The sequence below is a fragment of the Chaetodon auriga genome, chromosome 8 (genome assembly GCF_051107435.1).
Source record: "Chaetodon auriga isolate fChaAug3 chromosome 8, fChaAug3.hap1, whole genome shotgun sequence".
Classification (NCBI taxonomy): Eukaryota; Metazoa; Chordata; class Actinopteri; order Chaetodontiformes; family Chaetodontidae; genus Chaetodon; species Chaetodon auriga.
This window is the reverse complement of record NC_135081.1, coordinates 7,257,486-7,280,427: the sequence shown is the minus strand read 5'-3', so window position 1 is coordinate 7,280,427 and position 22,942 is coordinate 7,257,486. Positions and strand designations below refer to the sequence as shown.

General features: G+C 44.6%; 2 protein-coding genes across 21 annotated transcripts in view; both read right to left on the bottom strand.

Annotated features, from left to right (window-relative positions):
• The window catches only part of rims2a (regulating synaptic membrane exocytosis 2a), a 135,088-nt gene extending 121,950 nt beyond the window's left edge, over positions 1 to 13,138 (bottom strand). For all 20 annotated transcript variants that reach the window (XM_076736991.1, XM_076736964.1, XM_076736967.1 and 17 more), the window contains exons 1-2: positions 12,947 to 13,138; positions 12,209 to 12,409 (exon numbers count right to left, since the gene is read on the bottom strand). In XM_076736991.1, coding sequence (XP_076593106.1) covers positions 12,209 to 12,393 — 185 coding nt within the window. In that variant the 5' untranslated portion in view covers positions 12,394 to 12,409; positions 12,947 to 13,138. The remainder of the gene's footprint in view (positions 1 to 12,208; positions 12,410 to 12,946) is intronic.
• An 873-nt stretch (positions 13,139 to 14,011) lies between these two features.
• Positions 14,012 to 22,753, bottom strand: dcaf13 (ddb1 and cul4 associated factor 13). The gene is made up of 11 exons (XM_076737613.1): positions 21,952 to 22,753; positions 21,253 to 21,452; positions 21,047 to 21,154; positions 20,850 to 20,939; positions 20,526 to 20,681; positions 20,290 to 20,367; positions 20,107 to 20,189; positions 19,675 to 19,839; positions 18,648 to 18,783; positions 15,521 to 15,684; positions 14,012 to 14,936 (listed from the first exon to the last, which is right to left on the bottom strand). Exons 1-11 carry the CDS (start codon positions 22,019 to 22,021, stop codon positions 14,849 to 14,851), a joined length of 1,338 nt encoding a protein of 445 aa, XP_076593728.1. The 5' UTR covers positions 22,022 to 22,753; the 3' UTR covers positions 14,012 to 14,848.
• Positions 22,754 to 22,942: the final 189 nt, after the last annotated feature.

Sequence of the window (22,942 nt, the reverse complement as noted above, 5' to 3'; positions counted from 1 at the left end):
ATAGAGAGGTAATAGATACCCTGCCTATTGTTGGCCCAGCCTGCTCTACTCCTTCCTGTCCCAATTCAAAGCTACAGCACGTCACTATTAGCTTGCTTAACCAAACTACATACAGTGTACACAGGCAGACAAGCACAAGAGCAATCTGATACCGCCTCGCTGCGAACAGGTTACACCCATCGCTTCGCTAAAATATTGCTGCTATAATGCTACACGGCTTGGAAATGAGGCACCTGCTACCTCATCAAGTCATACGCTGCACAGACCACATAAGACACACCATAGGGGCTTTAAAGGTCGGCACATTCAGCCAAATAAACAGATGTGACCAATAATACTGTACGACTGAAATTAACTTGAACTTGTTGTCTCTCAACATCTGTCCGACGGCAGAAAGATCTGGTTGACTTTGGCTGCTGCAAAATCCCAAATCAAAGGATTCCCTTGCATTAGTCGCCTCTCCACGCAGATTTAAAGCCAACCAGCCAACAAACCATCCAAGCAGCCGCCCACTCGAGGATAAGGCGACCAGCTTTTACTCGCCGTCTACAGCAAACACAGCCAACCCAGCAGCCCCCCCTCCTCTCCTCCTTCTCCTCCTCCTCCTCCTCCTCCTCCTCCTCATGGCCTGATGCCTGGTGACTTTAAATGCCTGCATTTCCTGCCTTGAGACACTACTTCAAATGACTGTATTTATGTTTCACAAAGGAGGATTTCTACAGTGGTGTGCGGTAACGCCCCGCCCCTCACCCCCCCAACCCCCCTCCTCGTTCCACTAGTACACATCCAGGCCATCTCAGCATCACCATGGCGATGGCAGCAGTATCTCAGTGGGACAAGTGATATTAAGGGATTAGCGGGAGATCCTCCATCAGACTTCGGTTGAGGAGCACGATCCCGGGATCACACCATCGGCTCTCTGTGTCTCTGTCCTGATCAGTGTCAGATGATGGGGATGAAAAAACAGGCCTCTTCACTCTTATTTTCATGGTAGATACTGTAGAGCACGCAAGACTACACAAACCAAGCAACCGTGAATACACTAAAGCGTGCTCACATACAGATAGTGAATCTGTGGAATAATGCATTTAAAGCTCCCACAAAGCCACCTTCAGCCCTAGGCGGTGTGAGCAGCGGTCTATATGCTGTACAGTATGTCCTCATGTAGGTTACATGGTAGCGCCTGTGTGTGGTGCTCAAACAGTGGGCTTATATAAGGGCCACGGCTGCATTAGTGACGTTATAATAACGGTTGCTCTTTATCCTTCCCTATTTATGTCAGACGGCTGCTTCTGTAATCTACCTACAGCAGCATCTACAGCACATGTAAAGCGCTGTAATGCTACTAAATATCAAACCCCTTATTCCTACCAGACCTTCAACAACAGTAACCAATTCAAAGCGATAGGAGGAGAATTATGAAGGCACGAGGGAGCAATAAAAGTTGGAAAATAAATTATGTGCAGGGCAAACAGGAAATAAATTATAAAAGAATAAAGCAAGCCATTTCAGAGCAATATCAGTAATATATCATATGATTAGTTACTGTGTTTTCTCCAAAAAAAAAAAAAAAAACCCTGCTATGATGTGAGCAGGGATTGCATAAGCAACGTAAAGTTTTCCAACAGAATCACTGAACCAATCATTACATAATAAATTCTACTGTCTGGTTGTGAGGCCTCCACGGAGCGAATGTGTGCGAGTGTGTGGGTGTTTCATTCAGAGTGTAGTATATTTGTGTGCGTGAGTCGGACGAATACAGGGAGGCTGCGTTTGTTTATAGAAAGCGCTGGATGGTTTGAGTTTTGGGCCACACAAAGGCGTATTAGAAGGACCGGCCAGGCAGCGTGCACGTGTTTGAGTCACCAGCTTGCACCTGCTCCGACCAGCTGAGTCTTGAATGAGCAGAACGCGATCAGACACACAAACAAACACACACAGGGAAGGAGAGATTAGAGCGCCCTGTGTAAACTACCGCTAGTAAATATACCAGCTCACACACAGAGCAAAGCAACCGGGGGCCGAGGACTATTAACATTTGGGTTCGCAGCAGCTCTCACACCCGTGAAAAAGTAAGCAAAGTCATTTTAGGCCTGTGTCAGTACACCCTTCTGTTGAGTTTCTCTCACTACAGGCACAAAATCTAGGACAAAAATCCTTACAAGGGTTGTGTTGTGTTTCTTTTTAACAGTCTGCAACATGAAAAATAGCTTATTTTGGGTTTTAGTTTACCAAAAATAGGACTTATTAAGGTGGCCCATATGAAATGTATGAGCTTGCATTCTGGGGTGAGTCTAACTTTACCTGAGTTGTGTCCTGGTCTAAAAAAAAACTTCAAGAACTCCTTTCTCAGTAGCAGCAACATTCACCTGCTGGTATCAAAGGCACGCATGAGGGACGTTAGTTTAGCTGTTAGCTTGCTGCTAGGAGTGGACCTTTCTTTAAGCTTAAATGTTTGGCTGCTCGACTGCTTGGACAAAGACACTGGTTTTATGAAATAGTTGACTTGGAGTAAGGGGGAAGTGGACATCTTTGCTTTTGTCTGCAACCGCTGTGAACTGAAACCCAGACAAGGGGCAGGAAATGGATGGAGGGATGGATTAATAATCAATAAAATTAAAAGAATAGAATTATGCTTTTTGGCTTTCTTGCTGAGAGACACTGTGGATAAGAACCAGATGCCACTCTGCCTCTGTTGCATGAACGCAACATATACATCACCGGTTCTGTCTGCGGTTAAAATCATAAGTTGTCACTTTATATTTCTGGTTGTGTGCAGAATAAGCAAACAAGATATAACATATTGAACATATATACCGACGACTAATCAATCCCATTTCTCAAAATGGAACATTATTCCTTTCACTTTCAACGGCAGGACTGTTAATTCCCCTGATGCAGGACTTTCTTTGTTGCCTCAACAGCCACCACGCTTGCACTTGGCTCTGTTTGAATGCCACCAGCCTGCTTCCTTGTGACAAATCGTAACAAATTATTCATAATTTATTCTTATTCTTAATTTCAACAAGCAACAACATTTCTGCAAAGTTTTTGTGAGATAAATGTTCTCTCTTGTTTTAGTTACTAGCTGCTATAACACCGCTTGATGAAATTGAACAACACACTATTAAGTGAGCATGCAAACAGCCACTTTACAGCAAGCCTGTTAATTTGTGTCAGAGAAGTGGGATAAGATATCAAACTATTTTGATAAAAGGCCAGAAGAGCTATGATCGACGTAAGTCATCTTTATGTCTAGATGCATTAAATGGTTCTGTTGTTGTTAAAGTAATATAATATCAAAACTAATTCATTTCTTTAGCAAAGCACAAAGTTAACAATGGATTTATCAGGTGTTCTATCATTAACTCTGTTGATTAATTCTCTCTTCATGAGGATGTCCTCTGTCTTATTGGTGGTTGGAGCTTGTCCTGTAAGCTCGCCTGCTTTGCTGCCTGGCTTTCCTGGACGCCTAAATGGCCGCAGGCCTTGCTGCCTGTTTCGATGTCTGGCTGCTTGCCGGCCTCTGCAGAAAGCTGAATGCCTCCACTATTAATAGTCCAACTAACAGCATGAGGGTTCTCACGCTTTGAGTGCAATCAGCTTGAGATGACCTGGTGCCACGTTCCACCTTTAGTAACGGGCCATTCAGCAGCCTCCTCACTGTCTCTCCCTTTCTCTGTCCACATGTCTCTGTCCCTCTCTCCTGTTTTCACTGGCTTGCTTACAGTACATGTACACAGACTTAAACAGCACATATGCAACTTGCATGTTGTACGGCAGACCCTCTGTCACAGGTCTGTGACTGACTGAGCTGATTCACACATCACCCACAGCCCAAGAACTCACTGGTGTAGCCCAGTCAGAATGAAAACCTGGATCATTCAGGCCCTCCAGGCCATGTGGTTTGAGACCTCTGCTGCACAGAGTGGAGAGATGTCTTTTTCCTGTGACCTTTCAGGGTTCAACAATCATAAAACAACCCCTGAGGGAATGTCACAAGAGAGAGAAAAGACACCACACCTCACTATAATATCTCCACTGACACAGCACCTGTCCCACAGCCTTCCCTGTACACAAATCAGCAGCAAACATGCTTCCTGTTTGGCCTCCTCTATTAGTGAGCGTGGTGTAAAGCCCCTGCGCTGGATTTGTCTCAACTGTATCGTCACACTACCCCACAGTTTTGAGAGATACATTTAACGTCAGCGCTGCCGGCTACTCTACAGCAGGCACATATGTTCCCCTGAAGCACAAGGCCTCCCTCAGAGGGTCAGATGCTGTATATCTTCCTCTACGTTGACCCTACTCAGGGAGGATGGGGAGGGGGGGGCTAGGCAATAAAAGTGATAAAGTGGCCCCTTCTCGGTGCCTTTCGCTCGCATGTTTCTCCTCTGTGCCCTGCATTTCCTATTTATCTCCCTTTTTTTTCTGTTTTTCTTCATAACCTACTATTCAGCTCTGTCTGCATTATTATTGCACTGTGTTGGTCTCAATCAGGCCACTCTTGCACAGCATGCTGGGAGGCTTATGTAACAACAGGCCAGATGTTCTAGTGCTGGAGCTGTGACTGGGTTCTGTTCTGGCTCAGCCCAGGATCACTAGCCGCTAATGTTGCAATCACACACTTTTTTTTTTAACATCTATTCATGTGGGGAAAGTAAGGCATTGCGTCATATTTTTCAAATACATTTCCACTTGCAAGTTGGAGTACAAACAATGCTTTCTCTAGCTGGGGATTTGAACAGGTGACCTTCACATACAAGGCATCTGCTCATGATTTTACCAGTCCAACACTAACTGCTTAAATAAAGTTAAATTACAGCAGCTTGAGGCACTGTTGACTAATTATTTAACACATACAGTAAAAAGGGATCGCCCTGCACTGCAGTGTTCACTTCATCATCCATTACTATTAATACACAACATCCCTTGTACGAGTTAACGCAACCTCCTTCTCATTCTGGAATATTTTCCTACTGTCATGTTTCGCCAAGGGCATTTCAAATTGCACAGCCAGGGGCAGGAAAATCCCTTCAAACTTTGCTTGAGGGATAAAAGCCCAGAAGAGAATAAAACCTATGCTGACAAATGCAGATGTCATTTAGAACAAAGCCCTGAGAGACAATAGAGGCCGATGCTGTGCTGTGCCACGCAACAGAATAGCAGGCTCTGGGAGATGGCAGGCTGATTGCTCCGTCAATGGGGACTGAGGCTGTCATATCAGCACCGAGACCTGATAGCATCTCAGACGTCAATGTCTCTCCTCTCATTTTCTCTCTGTTCTCTTATCCTCTCCTGTCCTCTCGTCCCTTCTCATTTCCTCTCCTCTCTCCCACGCTAACCTGTCCTCTTGTCCTGCCCTCTCGTCTCCTCTTATGTTCCATCTCAACTTATCCTGATTAGTCCTCTCCTCCCCACCACTAATCCCACGAAACAACCAAAACCAACAATGAACTGATCCTACTAACAAGTTTTGCCCTGGGTATCCAAAGCGTGATTGAACCTCCTCTGTGACGTAAGAGCTGCATGGTAGTCCAGAAACTATTAAAAACACATCAGTGAGCCACGCTGATGTGCCTGATGACACTTTCCTTTATTAACCTGAACATAAGCACTGTAGTTTATTTTGAGTCAATCACACATGCACCGCACTGCTGCCATAAATATTCTCTAGTGCACCAACCCTCTGATAAAAATAGTCCCCTACAAATGCATATTTACTCCTGTTTGAGTGGCATTTGCTAAAATTACGACTCCCAGCTGAAATAACCCAGCCTTTTAAAATCTGAATAAATCAATAGTTTTGTATGGACAACTGGTCAAATGTTATGCGTAATGTGAAAGAGGTTGTGTGTAGTCAAACCTGCAGACAACTATCACACCACACCACAGTTCCACTCAGGTTTATGTAGCATTTAAGCATTTTCAGCTCATTGTTTTTGTTGTTTTTGGCCCACAACTTTACTGTTTAAGGTCTCATAGCTCTCATTAACCTTGTGTCTCTTTGTTTCCTCACATAAAATCTCTGATAAACTCACTGTTCACGACCTACCCAGCATCAAATGGCACAATGTATTTCTCAGTAGTGGATACTAAACTCGCATTTTCTATGTGGTCCAAAACAGAGGGCCAATGAATGTGTATGTAGGTAAAGTTTGCTAACATGTTAGCTGTAAAAACTCAGTGTTAAAGATGAATCAATACATTTCTGCCAGGTTCTTACATATGGGTCTGGGTCTGAGTGCCACAGACAGAGCAGGGAGGTCTAAAAAGTAGCGAGTGACAGACTAAGACAGGGCTGGTTTTGGTCGATTCATGGGAAGAAAAATATACAAGAAAAACAACACTAGCGTTATTCTACAAAGAAAATAATACCGCTGTGGTTCAGCCAAGGCAAATCTGTAGCATCGTTAGCCCACATTCAAACACTTTCAGCCAACTGGGGAGGTATACAGCACAGGATATACCAGAAAAGGAGCACATACACGTCCAGGGCTGGAGGCAGTCTGACAGATACAATAGGTTAATGGCTGAAATGTAGAAAAAGACATATGGACAGGAGAGTGCCAAAGGACCTCGACACTGGAGTAATGCAACTTCCCCCTCATAAAAGCACAGCTTATGAGCAACTTGTAAATATATAATTTCATATCTTATATATCATTTTAATGATGGCACTTGTGTTCTAAGCAGATTTCCTGTCAGCTGAGCCAAACTAACTTGATAACATGCCAACCTTCCATAACCAAAACGCATTGTTACTTTAATTGGCATGATGATGTATTCATTTGGCGTACGTTCGGCTTTATAGAGTCAAGACTGCATCCACTCTTCCACTCTCTCTCTCTCTCTCTCTCTCTCTCTCTCTCTCTCTCTCTCTCTCTCTCTCCCTTGGGGAAAGTGATGGGGGATGGGAGTCTCTGGAACGCTCATGACAGAATCTGCTCTTTGCATGGGAAGGCGAGGGAGCATGGGTGAGTGAGCTGAGGGAACAAGAGGAAAGCAGAGAGAGAGTGTGTGTGTATACTGTATATTGTCCAGTGGGAAGCTTCTGAACATTGCCTCGCCTCATTTCACAACCATAGGTGTTTCTCTCTCTCTCTCTCAGTTCATTTTTTCAGATTCAAATGTGCTTTATTGGCACAAACATGACTAAGTACAGTACTGCTATAGCAGGTTGTACAAGGTTTACAATAGAGAACTGCAGTGTATGACCACACCACACTCTATACTGCATCATACACTACACAATGTACTGTTAATTATACTATGTTACACAGATGCAATCATGTTTTGAAAGAGCTCAGCACAGTTTCCAGTATGCCTTCACTGGTTTTCTCATATTTTGGATATTTTGCAGCTTCCACATTGAGTTTATCTTTATTATTCTGGTAAAGATTTGCTTCTCCTGTCTTCACACAGGCTACACTGTACCAGGAAGTGTTGCTCTGCCTCTTGCTCTTGTTTGCAGAGCTCACAAAGAGTGTTTTCTTTGGGTTGCCAGGTTTGTCTCTGTCCAGCAAGATGTGGTCACCTCATATGCATTTAGTCAAGTTCTTAAAGTGACATAAGATATTAACAAAATCGAAATTTTGATGTATAGGCCTCTATAACGTGTGTGTGTGTGTGTGTGTGTGTGTGTGTGTGTGTGTGTGTGTGTGTGTGTATGTGTGCACTCTATCACTCCTGCTCTCTCAGAGGGGCTGAGATCCTACTGTATAGCCTCCAGGGATGCAGGGCCTCTCTGTAGCTCTGACCCCAGCTGGTACACTGAGCTCTCTCACATTATCAGATAAATGACCGGGACAGGGGGACGAGGTGTGTGAGTGTGCATGTGCGGTGGGGGAAGGGGGGGGGGGTGACAGAAAAAGGAAATGGGATGTGATCAATCAAAGCTAATTCTAGGTCAATGCTCTTCATGCTGAACACACACATACACACACCAACCCCCTACACCTCTCGCCATGGCTGAATTACATGCTAACCAGGAATATGATTTTGAGAAGTGTTAGACGATGGGTCAGTCAAAGTGCAGTTTAGAAGGAACCAGCTGATTTGGATTTGGATCATTAAAATAAGATTCTAGTTCCTTTGTTAGTCATGCAAACAATTCAATTACACCACAGGTCCATTCATAATGTCATGTCCAAATGAAATAATGAATATCTTGTGGATTCTCATCACTGAAGCCTCCCGGTGTACAGTGCACAAGGATGATGCACTACTGTAAATAGTTACAGTGTGACAGTGTACATAGCAACAAGATCAAATCTAAAACAGGGCTGAGAAATATGGCTGAGATTCAGTTGACTCGCTGTGAAGAGTACGAATCAGCGTTCTGTGGCTCTAGAGATTTTTCCAAAAATATCTTTGATGATGTCATCAGGGTCATCTAAATCTGGCCTTTGAACCAACAAATGTTTAACAGGAAGTTCACATTCCAAACTGAGGGCTCGTTGAAAGGCATGCGCTTATACCAGACATGGGAGGGTAGAAGACGAATTCTAGGATGTTGCATTATGGGGATTGTAGGATATTGTTTTTAGAGTATAATATTATGACACGAAGTCAGGGTATCTCGGTCTCTGCTGCTTCAATTTTTTTTTTTCATCTGTCTCACTAACTCCCACTTCAGTAGAAGTGTAATGCACAGGTGTAGTTGTTGATAGATTAATAATGAAACACTGATTAAAAATAATGTAAAAATCATTATTAAATTTTTTTTTAAAAATCTATTTTTCGAAATTGGGGTCCCAAGGACAAAAACGATCTCAGACAGGGGTCTTCAAACAAAACGCTCCTCTCCGAGATACAACATCCTAACACCGCATGACACACATTATGTTCCTGATACAGAAACAGAACAGGAACGCAGGGCAGCCTTGGTCTTGTGAAAAAAAAAAAAAAGGGGGGTGCCCAAATAGATGGCAGAGCAGCAGACACCTCAGAGCCCTGGAATAGCTGTATCTCAGTGGGAGTCCCTTATACAAGGCAGCCAGTATAATTAGCACTGTCAAAGGAGGTCCCTGAGCGAATGACACAGTCCCCCCAATTCATGAGTTGAACTCTGTCACAAGGAAGAATTGGGACTAGGATATTTACTGGGATGCTACTGTCATGTCATGTGGCCTTTAAAGTGGACAGACAGCTAAATCATCGTCATGTGTCACAAATCTTGTCACCTAAAGGTCAAAGTTTTGCCATCTTTCTTTGGTGAGATAGAGTGTGCATGTGTGTGTGTGTGTGTGTGTGTGTGTGTGTGTGTGTGTGTGTGTGTGTGTGTGTGTGCTCGAATATCAACCCGTGCCCTTATATACAGGTAACACTATATGCAGTGGGAGAAATAGAAACAATGACAAAGCGTTAGAGGGTAGAGGTGTGAAAGAGAAAGTCAGAGTTAGGGTGGAGAACATTACTACCCCCTCCTGCTCCCCTCTTCAAACCACCAAGCAGAACCAGAGAGCAGCCCTTGAGGACTGGAGGAACGGGGACAAAGGAGAAGTGGAGCCCCAGGCGTTCTGTGGGTCACCCCATCACAGGCAGCTGATGCCTGCCTGTAGGATACCCAGTGTCTGGGTGGGGGTGGGGGTGGGGGTGAGGGTCCCATAACCATCATTACTGTACTGCTCAGAGATTCACTGATGCATGGAAAGCAAAGACAGCTGATAGCGCCAGTGTATTCAGTTTAATGGAACACATGCACCTGGAGCCATGCTTACTTGTACATGGTTTTGTATGTAGAAATGTTAAGATTATGAACTAATTATACTTCTATGGCTGCAGCTTTGATGAGCTTTCTAGGACAGAATTCTAAGAATGAGCTTTAGATGTGTAGAGCGCCGCCTTATGGACTTCAAGAAATGGATTGTCATTGGCGCAGCACATTTTCTACATGCAGACACGCACATATACGGGCCTGCTAAGAACAAGCAGCCTAAGAGAGGGTAGCTAATTACATGCGAGTCAGCAGCACTGGATTTCCATCCACGCTCTCTGTAGCACCTCCAGTGAGATGACAGCGAGTTGGCAAGCCCTGCAGCTGGAGGCTTCTCTCTCTCCCTCCCTCTCTTCTCCATCCCTCCATCCTCCCAGGATTCCCTCTGTTAGATTACACACTTCGATGTTCAAACTGCCACTTTCCCAAAAAGCCATCCAAGCCGCTGTGGGTTTGGACCGTGACTGCGACAGCGCAGATGCATGGGCTATAGGGTTGGATGTTGCAGTGTGGGTGTTTGTTTCCGACACTGTTGAAAATGCTAGGAACCATCCAATGACAAGTTAATCCACTGCAGTTGTACCTATGCCAGGGCTGAGCATATTAATGCTCCTTTAGGATATGTTATGCTTGTGTGATTCATAGGCAAAGAAAGTGGGGATTTACTCTTTTGATGACTCATGATGAGTCACCTTGCACATATAGACAGAACACAGGAGAACTAACCACAGTCTTGCCGTGAGATATATTGAAATAAAACTTTACTATCAGAGCAAAAAAGGGGTCAAGAGGTCCTTCCTGCACACCAGAATCTCTCAAACACAACAAAATGGTGGCAGCCAGCCCTTAATATTAACTCCATGTCTTTTGTCAGTGGCTAAGCATCTGTATTACAGCCCTGCTGGTGAGATAAAAACCCAGGTAACCAAAGCATGCAGGAGACATGCCATGCTGGAAACATCATTCTTATGCAAATCAGCATGCAAGTAATCAATACAAAGGCTTCTTTGACCGCCCGATGTCCTGTATGCTTTCAGCTTGTGTGGCCTGAAATCAGAGTTATCTAACATTATGGTGAGACAGTCAGTCAGTCAGTCAGTCAGTCAGTCAGTCATGTCCCTGGCAAAGAACAGCCTCTTCTGCCCATGCTCAGTCATGACAAGGCTTTGACATCACTGTCAGACTAAGAGTGACTAAAACTGACAATCCCCTTTACCTCAGAGAAAGAGAAATAGGAAAAACACTCAGCTATTAGGGAGGAGGGGAGGACAGTGAAGGAGGGGAAGGCGGAAAAGGCCTGGATGATTCACACAGCACACACCGCAGCGGCTGAGGTAGCCGTGTCTTGGAGTACATGAGTCATGTTTGTCATGCAGCAGCACTAGGTAGGGATTGCACAACTTTCACTCCATTAAGAATGCTGCCTTGGCCCAAATATTTACTCAATGATGGAGGGAAAACAGCTCCAATGCCTCTGAAAAGCTCCCAGTGATATTGGCACACATCTTTTACACTAATGTCACTGGCCATGCTGGGAGGCTGCAGCAGCAGTAAAACCATGCCAGAGATCTCCAGCAGAAACTTGGATAGACTTACTCATCACTACGCGGCCGCGTATTTATGCTGCATTCAAATCAAACAGTCAGGTCGCTCATCACCTGCCTTGAGAGCATGCAAGCATCTGCATCCTTTTCATTGAAGAAGGAACACTACAAGAAAATCAACAGGATGGAAACATTTAAGGCCACAGCCCCGAAATCCCTCTCCTCTCATTAGCCCGGCTTCCCTAAGCAGGTCAAACCAAATTTTTTAATTAACACTACATCAAGTGAGTGTGTTTTTACGACCCGGGCCAGCCCACAGAGTGTAATACTCCACCATAAAGCAGAGTTATGGCTCACGCGGTAAAGGTTAAAGCGATGATGGCGGAAACAGTCCGGTCCACCTTAAAAACTAAAAGCCTACAGTGGACAGCGCCGTGGTGCTGAAACAGCTCCGAGCGACATCTGTACACAAGAGGAGCGGGGGGGTCCACCGGGACTTTAACGTTGAAATCACACACACCCCGCGTGCGCCATCACCACAAAGGACACCTTAAATGATCTTTCCACTGTCATATTGTGTAATCTCGGTGACGTTCGTGGGGAAAGGTTAAGCAATTTGGCGTGCTTTTTACGTGAAAATGGCGCCCGCTGCTGCTAACCCGGCCCACTATAGTACAGCTCGAGCTACAACAAAGTGGGGGGAAAAGAGGTTGGAGTGTATGCCGCATTATAAAAATGATACTCAGCCATTCAAATAAAGTATCCTCTAAAGGGGGGAGTCAAGAGACGACAAGCAGGCGAGGGGGGGGACTCGCTGTCAAGAGGCAACATGATCCACCTGCATCTAACAGAGGGACGCTTATGGAAATTCACATTGTAACAGCAGCCCACAGACACCCGGGGTTATTCACCAGCACCGACAGCAGCCATGCACGCCTTTCCTTACTTTAACATCGACTGTTCCTGCGCTTCCTCCTTCTTCTGTCGGTCCATGACACCGAGGATGATCTTCCTCTCCTCCTCGGTGAGGTGGCTGAGGTCCGGCAACTCCGGCATGGCGCCGGCCGCTGAGGCAGCAGCAGCAGCAGCAGCAGGGCCAGGGCCGCCCCGGGGCCCGCGTGGAGCAGACATCTTTTACACACAGTGGCTAAAAAAAAAAATTAGGGAAAAAAAAAAAAAAAAAAAAAAAAAAAACGAGAAAAATCACCGTCAACCAGCAGCATTCTGCGCGATATTTATCTTACATTTCATGCTGTCAAAATGCAAAGCGGCGGTGGGATTTGCTGGAGGCACCGTGGCTCAGAGACGGCATGACATCTTGGTTGGGGGGTATCATGCGCGTAGTACACTGTGCTGCAAGAAACAAGCGTCAAAATATGAATTACAGGCTTCACCCTCATCTATTAAACGCTCATAATGGGCTTTATCAAACGTGCTGCAGCCCAATGAGCGCTGCCTGCGAGCGGGGAGTTCGCAATATTCAAGCTGTTGCAGGCTGAAACGCCGAATTTACACATGAAAACGTCTGAAACAGAAAACACTCAAGATTAGATATAGATGCCCTGAAAGGATGCGAGAGTGCACCGGCTGTAAGGCTACAACCTTCAGGTATTCCAAACACACGCCTCCATCCATCCATCCACGGAGGAAAAGTAGAAAAATACATTTAGAGAACAACTCTTGCCTTTTATTTTGCAGTCATGTTAAATCCTGTCTAACCCATCGCGGCCATCCTTTAGAAAGCTTTTCCTGGCATGTTGGAATAAAGCCGCCCGCTCCGTCCTTGTTTGTTTTCGTTTGGAGTCCTTAACCCTCCTCTGACACTCCGGTTAGCTCGCTCTCCTCCAGGTTGGTAATTCTTGGAGATTTCTTAAATGCACAAAAATGGATGCAATGAGAGAGAGAGAGAGAGAGAGAGAGGGGAGGGGGGAGGGGGGAGGGAGGGAGAGAGACAGAGAGAGAGAAAGATAGAGAGAGAGGAGGGGGGAAAAAATCCAGATAGGAAGAAGAGGCGGAGCGATGGAAACACGTAGAAGAATAAAGCCGAGAGGACGCTGGATGTTCATTGACAGCAGGCACACAGCAGCCGCAAAAACACGGAGTGGAGGGGCTGTGAGCAGCTGGAGCAGCGCTGCCACAGGAGCCTGATGCATATTTCATAACCAGATCATGACACAGTGAGAGAAGGGGGAGCTGTGGGGGGAGATACAGAATGTGACTGGTAGCGCAGGTGCGGCTGTGGTTCCGGTCAGGCCTCTTTCCATTCAGCGCACACTGGCTGTGCTGGCAGCTGATGGGAGAAGTTTAGGGATGGTAAATGGAGGAAAAGAAAGCTTGAGCAGTTATAAGAGGCCTGTGTGGATGCACTTCATTGAAGGGGGAAAAAAAAACTACCACAACAACTGAAGTGTCTGGGAGTCACACGTCACTATCTGTTTGGGAAACCAGAGTGGACTTCATTAGCATCCAGATGCTTCAGTGTTTGATCACAACTTCATGTTCACAGCAGCCCTCTTGCAAATCCTCTCAACTGCGACATTCTCATCTGACTCCTGACTAAGACCACCCTCGTGGTCCCAAACCCATCCCCAAACACGGCTCTCTCTCTCTGAGGCCGCAGCGCTGATCGGATTTGAAGGACAACATTAAGAGGATAGAGCCTCTACCTCATTATGGCTGTTAAGTAAGTTAGCACCTTCGCAGTGATCTGCTGCAACAAGAACATGACTTCTTGGAAATGACATGTTTTCCCAGCTTAAACTTAGTTTTGAAGTTTATTATAAATACACATCAGCAAATAAGAGTGTAGTTCCCTTAGAGATACAGATGTTGAGTGTAGTATCCCAGCTAAAAATGTAATTAGATATTCCAGAAAGAGGGGGAACATGGAAAAACTGAAGTGAAAATAAATGGCCTTGCCATTCTTGATGGTAAACCCACCTTCTTTGCCCTCTTTCAGGCCGGTTATTTTACAAACATCAGGGTTTAATGTCCAGTACAATGGCTAAAAGTCAACAAAAAATGTCACAGCATTAGCAAAAAAAGTAGAAAACAACCTGAAGGCGTCAGTATGCGTTCAAAGAAATGTTGGTCAGATCCTCTAAGGTTGACGGCACTTTATGGGGCAGTTGGTCAGCTGTGAACAGAACAGTGTTTGAGCTTCATTGCCAAGCTCACGATGTCAGGATGAGGCTACGACAGCAAGCTTTTTCAGGAGCACAACACTTTTTGTCATGTGAAGCATACTGAAACCTTTACGCCATCTGGTAGTTTTAATAATCAACTGTAGCACATTTCCTTCTTAAAACATGAGATGAATTTAATCTGTTCTTAATTCCTTAAATTGTCATAGTGGTGGGGATTAGTCACTCAACTGAACGGCGGAGAAAGAATGCTTTGGAGTTGGTGTCCTTGTACTTCATACGATGCACAACTGGTCACTTGCTCTTCCCATGACCGACAAATACAGACTCTTTTATTCTTAAGTGAGAGCAGTCTGAACATGTCCCATGTGGGTGTGATCTTGGGCTCCACCTCATCTCTCGATGGCAGCCCCTCTGTCTTATGCTCTCCTCCCCGCCTCCGTCTACTTGACCACAGTCACAACGTGCTTCTCCTTCTCAGACACCACTGGAACAGTCCCGGGTTTGCTGTGCTTGCGGACGTTCCTCTCCCTGGAAAACAAAAGAGGAAGAGATGTGAGTGACTCAATCTGCTGGGGAGAATATTCAGGAAAGGATGGAGAGAGGAGGGAGGGAGGGAGGGGAAGAGGGATCAGCAAACAGAAAGGAGGAAGAGACTGAATATGAGACTGTTGACCTAACACCTACGTCACCGCCTACACTAATGCCCCCTGAAAATAACGTATACAGCATGAATAGTAAATCATTCACAATCCAAACACATGACTGATGTGTCACAATACCGGTAACCGGTAATTAGGAAAAAAAAAAAAAAAAAAAGGCACAGACTGAGCTATGAATCACTGGACGGCAGGGCAAACTGGGACAACCAATCCACCATACGAGCTGTAAATGAGTATGTAAGGCCTACTGAGACCATGTCACAGGGGGCAGTCCCATCTGTGAGATTTTCCATGAGGTCGGTGTGACTGCGCAGGTCAGACCTACCCTGGCAGCAGCCCAAGTCACCACCACCTCTACAGCGACGCAGAGGAGACGTCGTGCCATTCCTATGGATAAATTAGCGAGATCTCTTTTCCAAAAAGGAAACAAGATGAGAAACAATGAAGACGTACTTCCTGCGGCGAGCCTCTTTCATAATCCCCAGCTCCGCTTTCTGATGGTAGATGCTCTTGGGTAGATGTCGGTGACGGGCGATGCGTCTGATGTGCGGGTGGTGCTGGAACTTCTCCTTCAGCTTCTGACTGTAGTTGGTGGCAGCCCTCTCTCTCGGCGACAGCTACATGAAACAAGAGAGGACGAGTTGGTTAGAAAAAAAATGCTGTTTATCGGCGTGTTGCAAAGTATCCCAAAAATGGCTTCTTCGACTGTTTTCTGGTCTACTGTCATTACTGAAGGTTAGTTAGATTTAGGCAGTTAAAACAGGAAAAAGGGTTGGATTTTAAAAAAAAAATGCAGCTCGTGGTGAGGTCTTGTCGAGCCAAGAAAACAACTTGCTGCTGTCTGGAAACGTGAGGGGCTCTCACAGTGAGAGAAGTGTCGTCTGAGGTGTCTTTCTCAATAATGATGAATATCTCCAGTGGACGACTGTCAGGCTGGAGATGGTTGCTGATATGATTCACCAACTTACTTTATTTTACTTCTACTACTTAAACAAGCCCATACGGGGCTAGAAAGACATAGTTTGCATTCGCCTCAGGTGGCATTTTGTTAATTACTGACAGTTACCGGACCCTGTCTTACATCATAAACTGCTGGCCGGTACAGTAAGCAACTTCATTTTGACAACATACTCATTCAAAACGGAATCGATGTCCGTTAAAAAAGTGAAGACACCAGCTCAACAACGTCCCTCCCTCTCTGTCTCCCTCATAAAAACCACTAGCTACTCGTCTTGGCTGAGGCTGCCCTCCTCGAAGGCTTTTATTCTAATTAAAAGCAATGATTTGTCTCAGATTCAATTTGGTGGAGAAGAGCTGTTAGACGCTGATCCTGTTGGACTAAACTAATTCCCCTGGATACACACACGGTTAGGCTGCTAAACACTGTTTGTATAATCTCAACAAGATGGATATGAGATAGCAGAGGATGAGGCTTCACTTAGCTTTTTGTTTGGATAGCGGGGACCATGTGATTTGTACCTATTTAGCACAGACGAGCACAGAAATGTGGGACTCAGTGGAGGCATTACTTCCAGGGGTAGTCAAAAAAGCTTCTGAGGAAGAATCAATTCAATAGAGACAATTATTAGAGAGTCTACAGCAGGGTGCCAGGAGTCACAAAGTGACGTCAAAAAGAAGTGAGCTGACTAGATCTCTGCAGCCTGCTCCTCGTTTTGACCAGAGAGAAGAATGCATGGATCACACGGTGGTCTCTGCTTCTGCTGCATCAAGTTTGATCCTCTTCTTAAACAGTCAATCATCTGAGTGGCTGACGGTGTTATACCTACTAATTGCTAAAGCCGCAGAGTCCTCTAAAGACCGCCTGAGTGCTCGTGTTTCTTGCTCCTGGTCCTCACAGGAGAAGTTTCAGCCTCATTCCACTTGCCCAGGTCAAATGAGGAACTCATACGCTTCTATCTGAAATCAATACAGCTGTCTCCACCGACTGTGCGAAGCTCAAGTTGCACTCACACACATATCTTTTTAAGCTTCAAGTCTATTTTCTTCCACTTCACATGTGTAACTATCTTGGCTGTGCATTGGCTTCGGACTTGAGAGACCACACAGCAGTGTTACACTGAACACTTGCAGTGCACACACGGGCGGAGGACTGAGGCCGTTCTTGCTGCACTGCTGTTCCCTCTCTGACTTCTTTCTAGCAATGCCACCATGTTCCCTGACGTCAGCAATCAACTTAAGTAAGCACAGCATTATTACAACCAGTAGAAATGATGGACAAACCCACAGAGATGAGACTCAATTTGTAACAATGCCCAATTGTCCTTTGATGATCCTACATGGTCTCTTTGATCAGACTGTAAATACTTAATATTCTGCATTTGATCAATGGAGCAGACAAGCCAAACAGTAACACAGCACATCAATGTCAGTCAGTCCAAACTTTCCAACCTCAAATTAATTGGTAGTGATGAGTCGAGGCTCCGAGCGCAGGGCAAATAAATTTAACTGGACTGAAAATAAACAGGAGTTGATTGATTCGGCATGTTTTCGGTCTCACAGAGGGCCTTATTTACACTGCAGTCAAAAGGCTGCTGCTGCAAAGTTATGAGAAAAAAAAAAGTGATATGCTGCAACTGATAGAGAAGTCCCAATCGGCCCAGCGTGATGCCTTCAGATACAGACAAAGCCTCGATTCAGCATTTCAGCATTTCTTGATAATTAAAGACCCTTTCAGAACAACTTGATTGTTAATACTTCATTATGTTCGGAGTGGCCCGCTTTAAGTGATTGGCCGATTTAAACTGCTGATAGGAGCAGCCCTTGTCTGATCTCTTTAAGTGCAAAGCTTGCGAATAAATCTTCTCTTACACAGGGACAGTAAAACAAGTGCCAAAAGCGGGCCAATTTTCCACTCTGAAGCTGCATTAAGAGAATAAGCAAGGGTGAATCCGATTAGGAATGAAAGATGGCTGTTGGTGATGGCACATGAGATGCCATTGATTTTTATTATTCAGCCATAACTGGGATTTGGGGCACTGGAGCACTTCCCAGCATTTTACAGGAGCTTTATGTGACAGTTGAGCATAACATTAAGGCCATCGTTTCTGCTAGCACAGCCTATATTACGTGAGTAGGATACACGTGACCCTTATTAAAAAAGATATTAAAAGTCAGTAGAGATGTGAGTGTTTTAGCTGAATCTTTTGTTGGCGATCTGACAGCCAACCGCACAAGCCTTTGAGTTTTTTGGACTTCCACCTGCCACAGGAGTAGCTGTGCCAATTGGTACATTGTACTTATTGAGAGTGATTCTACCCTAAGTCAGCATCCATCAGGGCACTTGGCAACAGGAGCTCCTGGCACAGTCCCCCACGCTTACCCTGCTGAGGTGGGCCCAGGGCCACGGCTGTGTGCAAGAATGCAGCTAACTCATAAAACAAGATCAGGTAAGAGACCGGAGGGAGATACAGTATACAGTGCATCTGACAGCTGAGGAAAATACAGCTGTTGATTGGTACACAGGCCACCACCAATAAGCAGCAAGCTGCCTTAAATATGAAAACGGCTGAAAACTCAAGTGGAAGCAGGAACAACAAAGAGAAGGAAAGGCAGGACTCACCACTCCGAGCTTCTCCGATGCGTTGGCTTTCCACAGTCGGATATTCATTTCATCTGACCCGCTCAGGATGTATTTGCTGTCTGCTGACCACTTTATGCAGATGACATGCTGCATGCGTTTGGTGTGGTAGACTTCCCTGAGTTTCAAAGAGAGAAGAAAAAAACGAATAAGGTGGCACAGTACCTTTGCAGCACATATACAGAATCAAGTGTTACAATACACAGGATTACCACCACCCACTCTGATCAGGAACACAATGCTGCTGTAACACTTATCATAAACCTATGAATAACATTTTGGATTGCCAACAGCAGTGTCACTTGTTAAAATCCCATGTTTTGTGGACCTATTCATCCAATCTGTGGTTCTACAACAACATCACACCACTTCCCACTTTACTAACACTACCATGGTCCTGGCGTGATTAACTGGGACCACTGTTAATTTTATTAACCTGTTATGACAAGTCAAAATGTGCTGTATAAAAGGTCTGTATTTATTTAGCATTCTAAGGCCGGACCAGGCCTTGCTGTGATGCTACTCTAACACAACTGTGGCTATTTGTTCTGGAGCTCAACAAAAGAACAAAGAACACTGCATGTCCCATTACGTCACATAGCAACCAAACAAATGCTATGTTTGGTTTTTTTGGTGGGTGAGAAGGTCAGTCATAACAACTAGCATCCCATATTAGCTTTGTCATTGAGAAACTATTATCAGCTATGCTAGCCAATAGGTCGATTTCACAGCAGACATTTTGATTTGCCACAGTAGTTAAGACACAGGAGTTACTGTTTCTTTAGCTTAAACATCAATAAACCACTCAAAAGGTATGATGTGATCCAATCAACACAGTCTGATCACATGTATGTAAATATATAGAATAAAGTAAAAGCTTTGTATTGCTTACTCTACTGTAACTCATTCAGACCAACAGAACAAGTAGCTGATTATGGACCAGTAATACAAACACAGTAGACATGTAACACAAAGACAACAGTCATTTTTTTAGACTGGTGTTACTGACCTGCTGTGGCCACCATCCTTGGGGAAGATTCGGATGGTTTTGTCGAAACTGGCAGATGCAAACTCCTTCCCAGTGGGAGAGTAGTCAAGATCCAGCACTGCAGAGACATGGTCCATGTGCACTGTGACTGGCCGCTCCAGGTACCTCATGTCGTATGTGTAGAGACTGGTGAGATGAAGAAAGAGCAAAATTAGGCCCATGAATAAAACTGCACTTTACTGGAAAACACATCAGTAAAACAAAATGGGAAAGTGCATTCATCTCCCATCTGTTTTGAGGGTCTGATGATGCAGAGCTCAATGTTTTTACATGTAAGAATCCTTCTGTTGGAGTACTAACTCATGAGCAGGTGAACAGAAGACTTCATTAAGTGCACAAGTACTATCACATGCATCACTCTCCCTGCAACAATCTTCAACACCCTCAACTCACTTGTAGTCTTCATTTGAGCATGTGAAATAATAGGCTTCCATAGGGTTCCAGCATAATGTGTTGCTCCTCATTGTCATAATAACCTGTAGAGGAAAGTGAAAACAAAGATAGAAATCGTGTCATTATGAAGAAATGGGGAGAGAAAGATGTCAATTCCTGTAGCAACCGAATGGCAGGGCCGACCTTTTTAAGTGGTGCTGATTCTCTCATGTCATACAGTACTATACTTCTGTCAGAGGCACAGCTTGCAAGAAGCTCAGTCTGTGGAAAGAAGTAAAGGGTTAACTTCAAAGGCCATCAGCAGGGTGGTGGATTTAAAGAAGTCTGACTAGAACCAGTTTGATGTGAGTATGAACATGGTTCTTCACTCAGGGACAAGACAGGGCTCGTCTGAGTTTGGTGGAAACATGGTGCCTTACCTCCACAGGGTTGAAGCGGACAGAGCTGAAGCTGTCGATGCCCCAGGTGAAAGAGCGGATTGGGCTGCTCCTCTGCTCATCCCAGATGTCCACCTGCTGGCCACATGTTGCAAACACAGCCTCCTTCTGGTGGTGGTCCAGTCCTGTGAAGACTGTCTGCAGAGGGCAAGAATCTTTTCTTACAATAATAACAAAATTGATATTTCACTGTCCCTTGAGAGGACAGAGGCCATGGTCATCAAAAGAGCAGGATTTTACGATAATCACAATGTAACAACAACTGTCTTTAATAACAACACTACAGCAGACGCCCACTGATCATACCTTGCCCAGAATAGTGTTGAGTGGCTCCTCTTCCTCTCCGTAACCTGGTGCCTCTATTTTCCATTGCTTGATTGTTTTGTCGTCACCAACCTGTCACAGTCAGCATATGCCGAGATGGAAAACAGAAGCTGATTAGCGATCAGCTAATAAAAGAAGACTGAGCAAACTCTTCTCAGATGTTGCAGGGCAGCAGTCACCGTAAAGAAGGATGTTCCACAGTAGCGGACGACCATTCCCCGGACAAAACCTTCATGTGCTTGAAGTGTGCGGACACATTCGTGTTTGGTCAGATTCCACACTTTCACCTAAGGATCAAATAAGACATTGTGTCAATGGCAAGAATGACAATGTCAGAGTTCATCACCCGGTGAGGTAAAGTATTAGTAATTTGGCAGATCGTTACCTCCCCATCACAGGAGCCAGAGAGCAGGGTGGAGAGGCTCGTGGTGTGCTTGGCCATGCAGTTCACCCCATCTCGATGACCATCCAGAGAGGCCAGGAAAGGCTTGGCAAACACCCTGTCAAGCTTGGTGGCATTCAGAGCCCGGGTGTACTCCCTGCTCACCTCAAACGGATGAAGTGCTGGGTCATAGTTTCTGGGGACTAACAACAGAGAGAGGTCACTCCGTGATGAGCTAAAAGGACATTTAACTGGCGTAAATATTGATATTGAAGCGAATTTGAAAACAAGCTTTGAAGCCAACCAAAAAATACAGGCATGAGATATTTACTGGAGTCAACTTAACTGTCATCATGAAGATATTCCCTTTAGCTACTTATACACATTTGACTCCCATTTTATTCGTTTTATATCTCATGTGATCTAAAGTACAAGACCGGCACACATGCCATAGGCTAATTCACAATTTTCCTCCAGTGACCTTAAATAAATGCTAATGTTGTAACACACTTGCATGCACATATTTGAAATGCATCGTATTTGCTATGTATTTTCTATCCAAGCTAACAACGTTCAGTCTGATTATATTCAATGGCTTGTGTGGTTGTTGTTTGCTGTGAAAAACTGGGCAGCAGTAGCCGAGTTACAGCTAGCAAACAGTGTTTAGCATTAGCATACCTGAGTTTAAATGTATGAACTTACCACGCTGAATATCAAGCTTGGTCTCCCGAACATAATCATCCGGGTTCCTGGAGAGGACTTTAACTTTCATTTGGTTGCAGAGTGAAAATGTACACACACTAACTAGTTAGGTTTAGGCTAAACAAGGAAAATATTAGCAACCGGTACCATGTGTTGAAAAAACATTCAGTGGGACCGTGTTGCATTGTGGGACGTCCAGTCCTCCTGACTGCGTCACTAACAAGTTTTATGAAATGGCTGTCAAGGTGCAAAATTTAACGAGGGAAAGACAGGAAATACAGCGCTTTATATTTAAACTATTTACTTTCATTTGTTGCTTTACGAAATACTCATAAGGAGCATTCCGTCACAGACACAATGGCTAAACTGTCTTCCTCAAGAGGCTTTACGAAATACTTGAGAGAATAAGGACGATATAATGATTAAGTTGAACAACAGCATTCTTTGAAAAAGATAAATAATGAGAAAATACACAGGCTTGGACGAATGAACTGTAAAATATTTAAAATAGGGAAAAAAAAGATTAAATTAGTAAAAAATGAATAGGTACAGTCATCAATATGAGACATAGAAAAGTTTGAAACTCTTATTACTGCCCTTTATCAGCGTCATTCAGACGTCTGGAGACCATTTTAACAAAATCACATTCACCTTTACAACCTCCACAAACTTCAGTGCTGGTCCGCCCAACACGGACCTATTTCACTTCAAATGGTTTTATTTTGAAGGTTATGACCGGAAGCACCTTAAATTATCGCAGCTTCACAGAGAGTTAATACTAGCAGCAAGGTCGACCAGTGGCACCGTTGCATGACATGTTGGTTAGCGTTATCACAGCTATGGAGTATTACCGCATGTCAACAGCGTGGCTCGGCTCACTTAGAAAATGAAGAAGTTTCCGGGAATTCGTACCGTCTGTATACCACATTTACATTTTGCCGCAGTGTCATCGAGTCATCGTCCCAGTGGTTTAAGTAAGGTTGTAGCATTA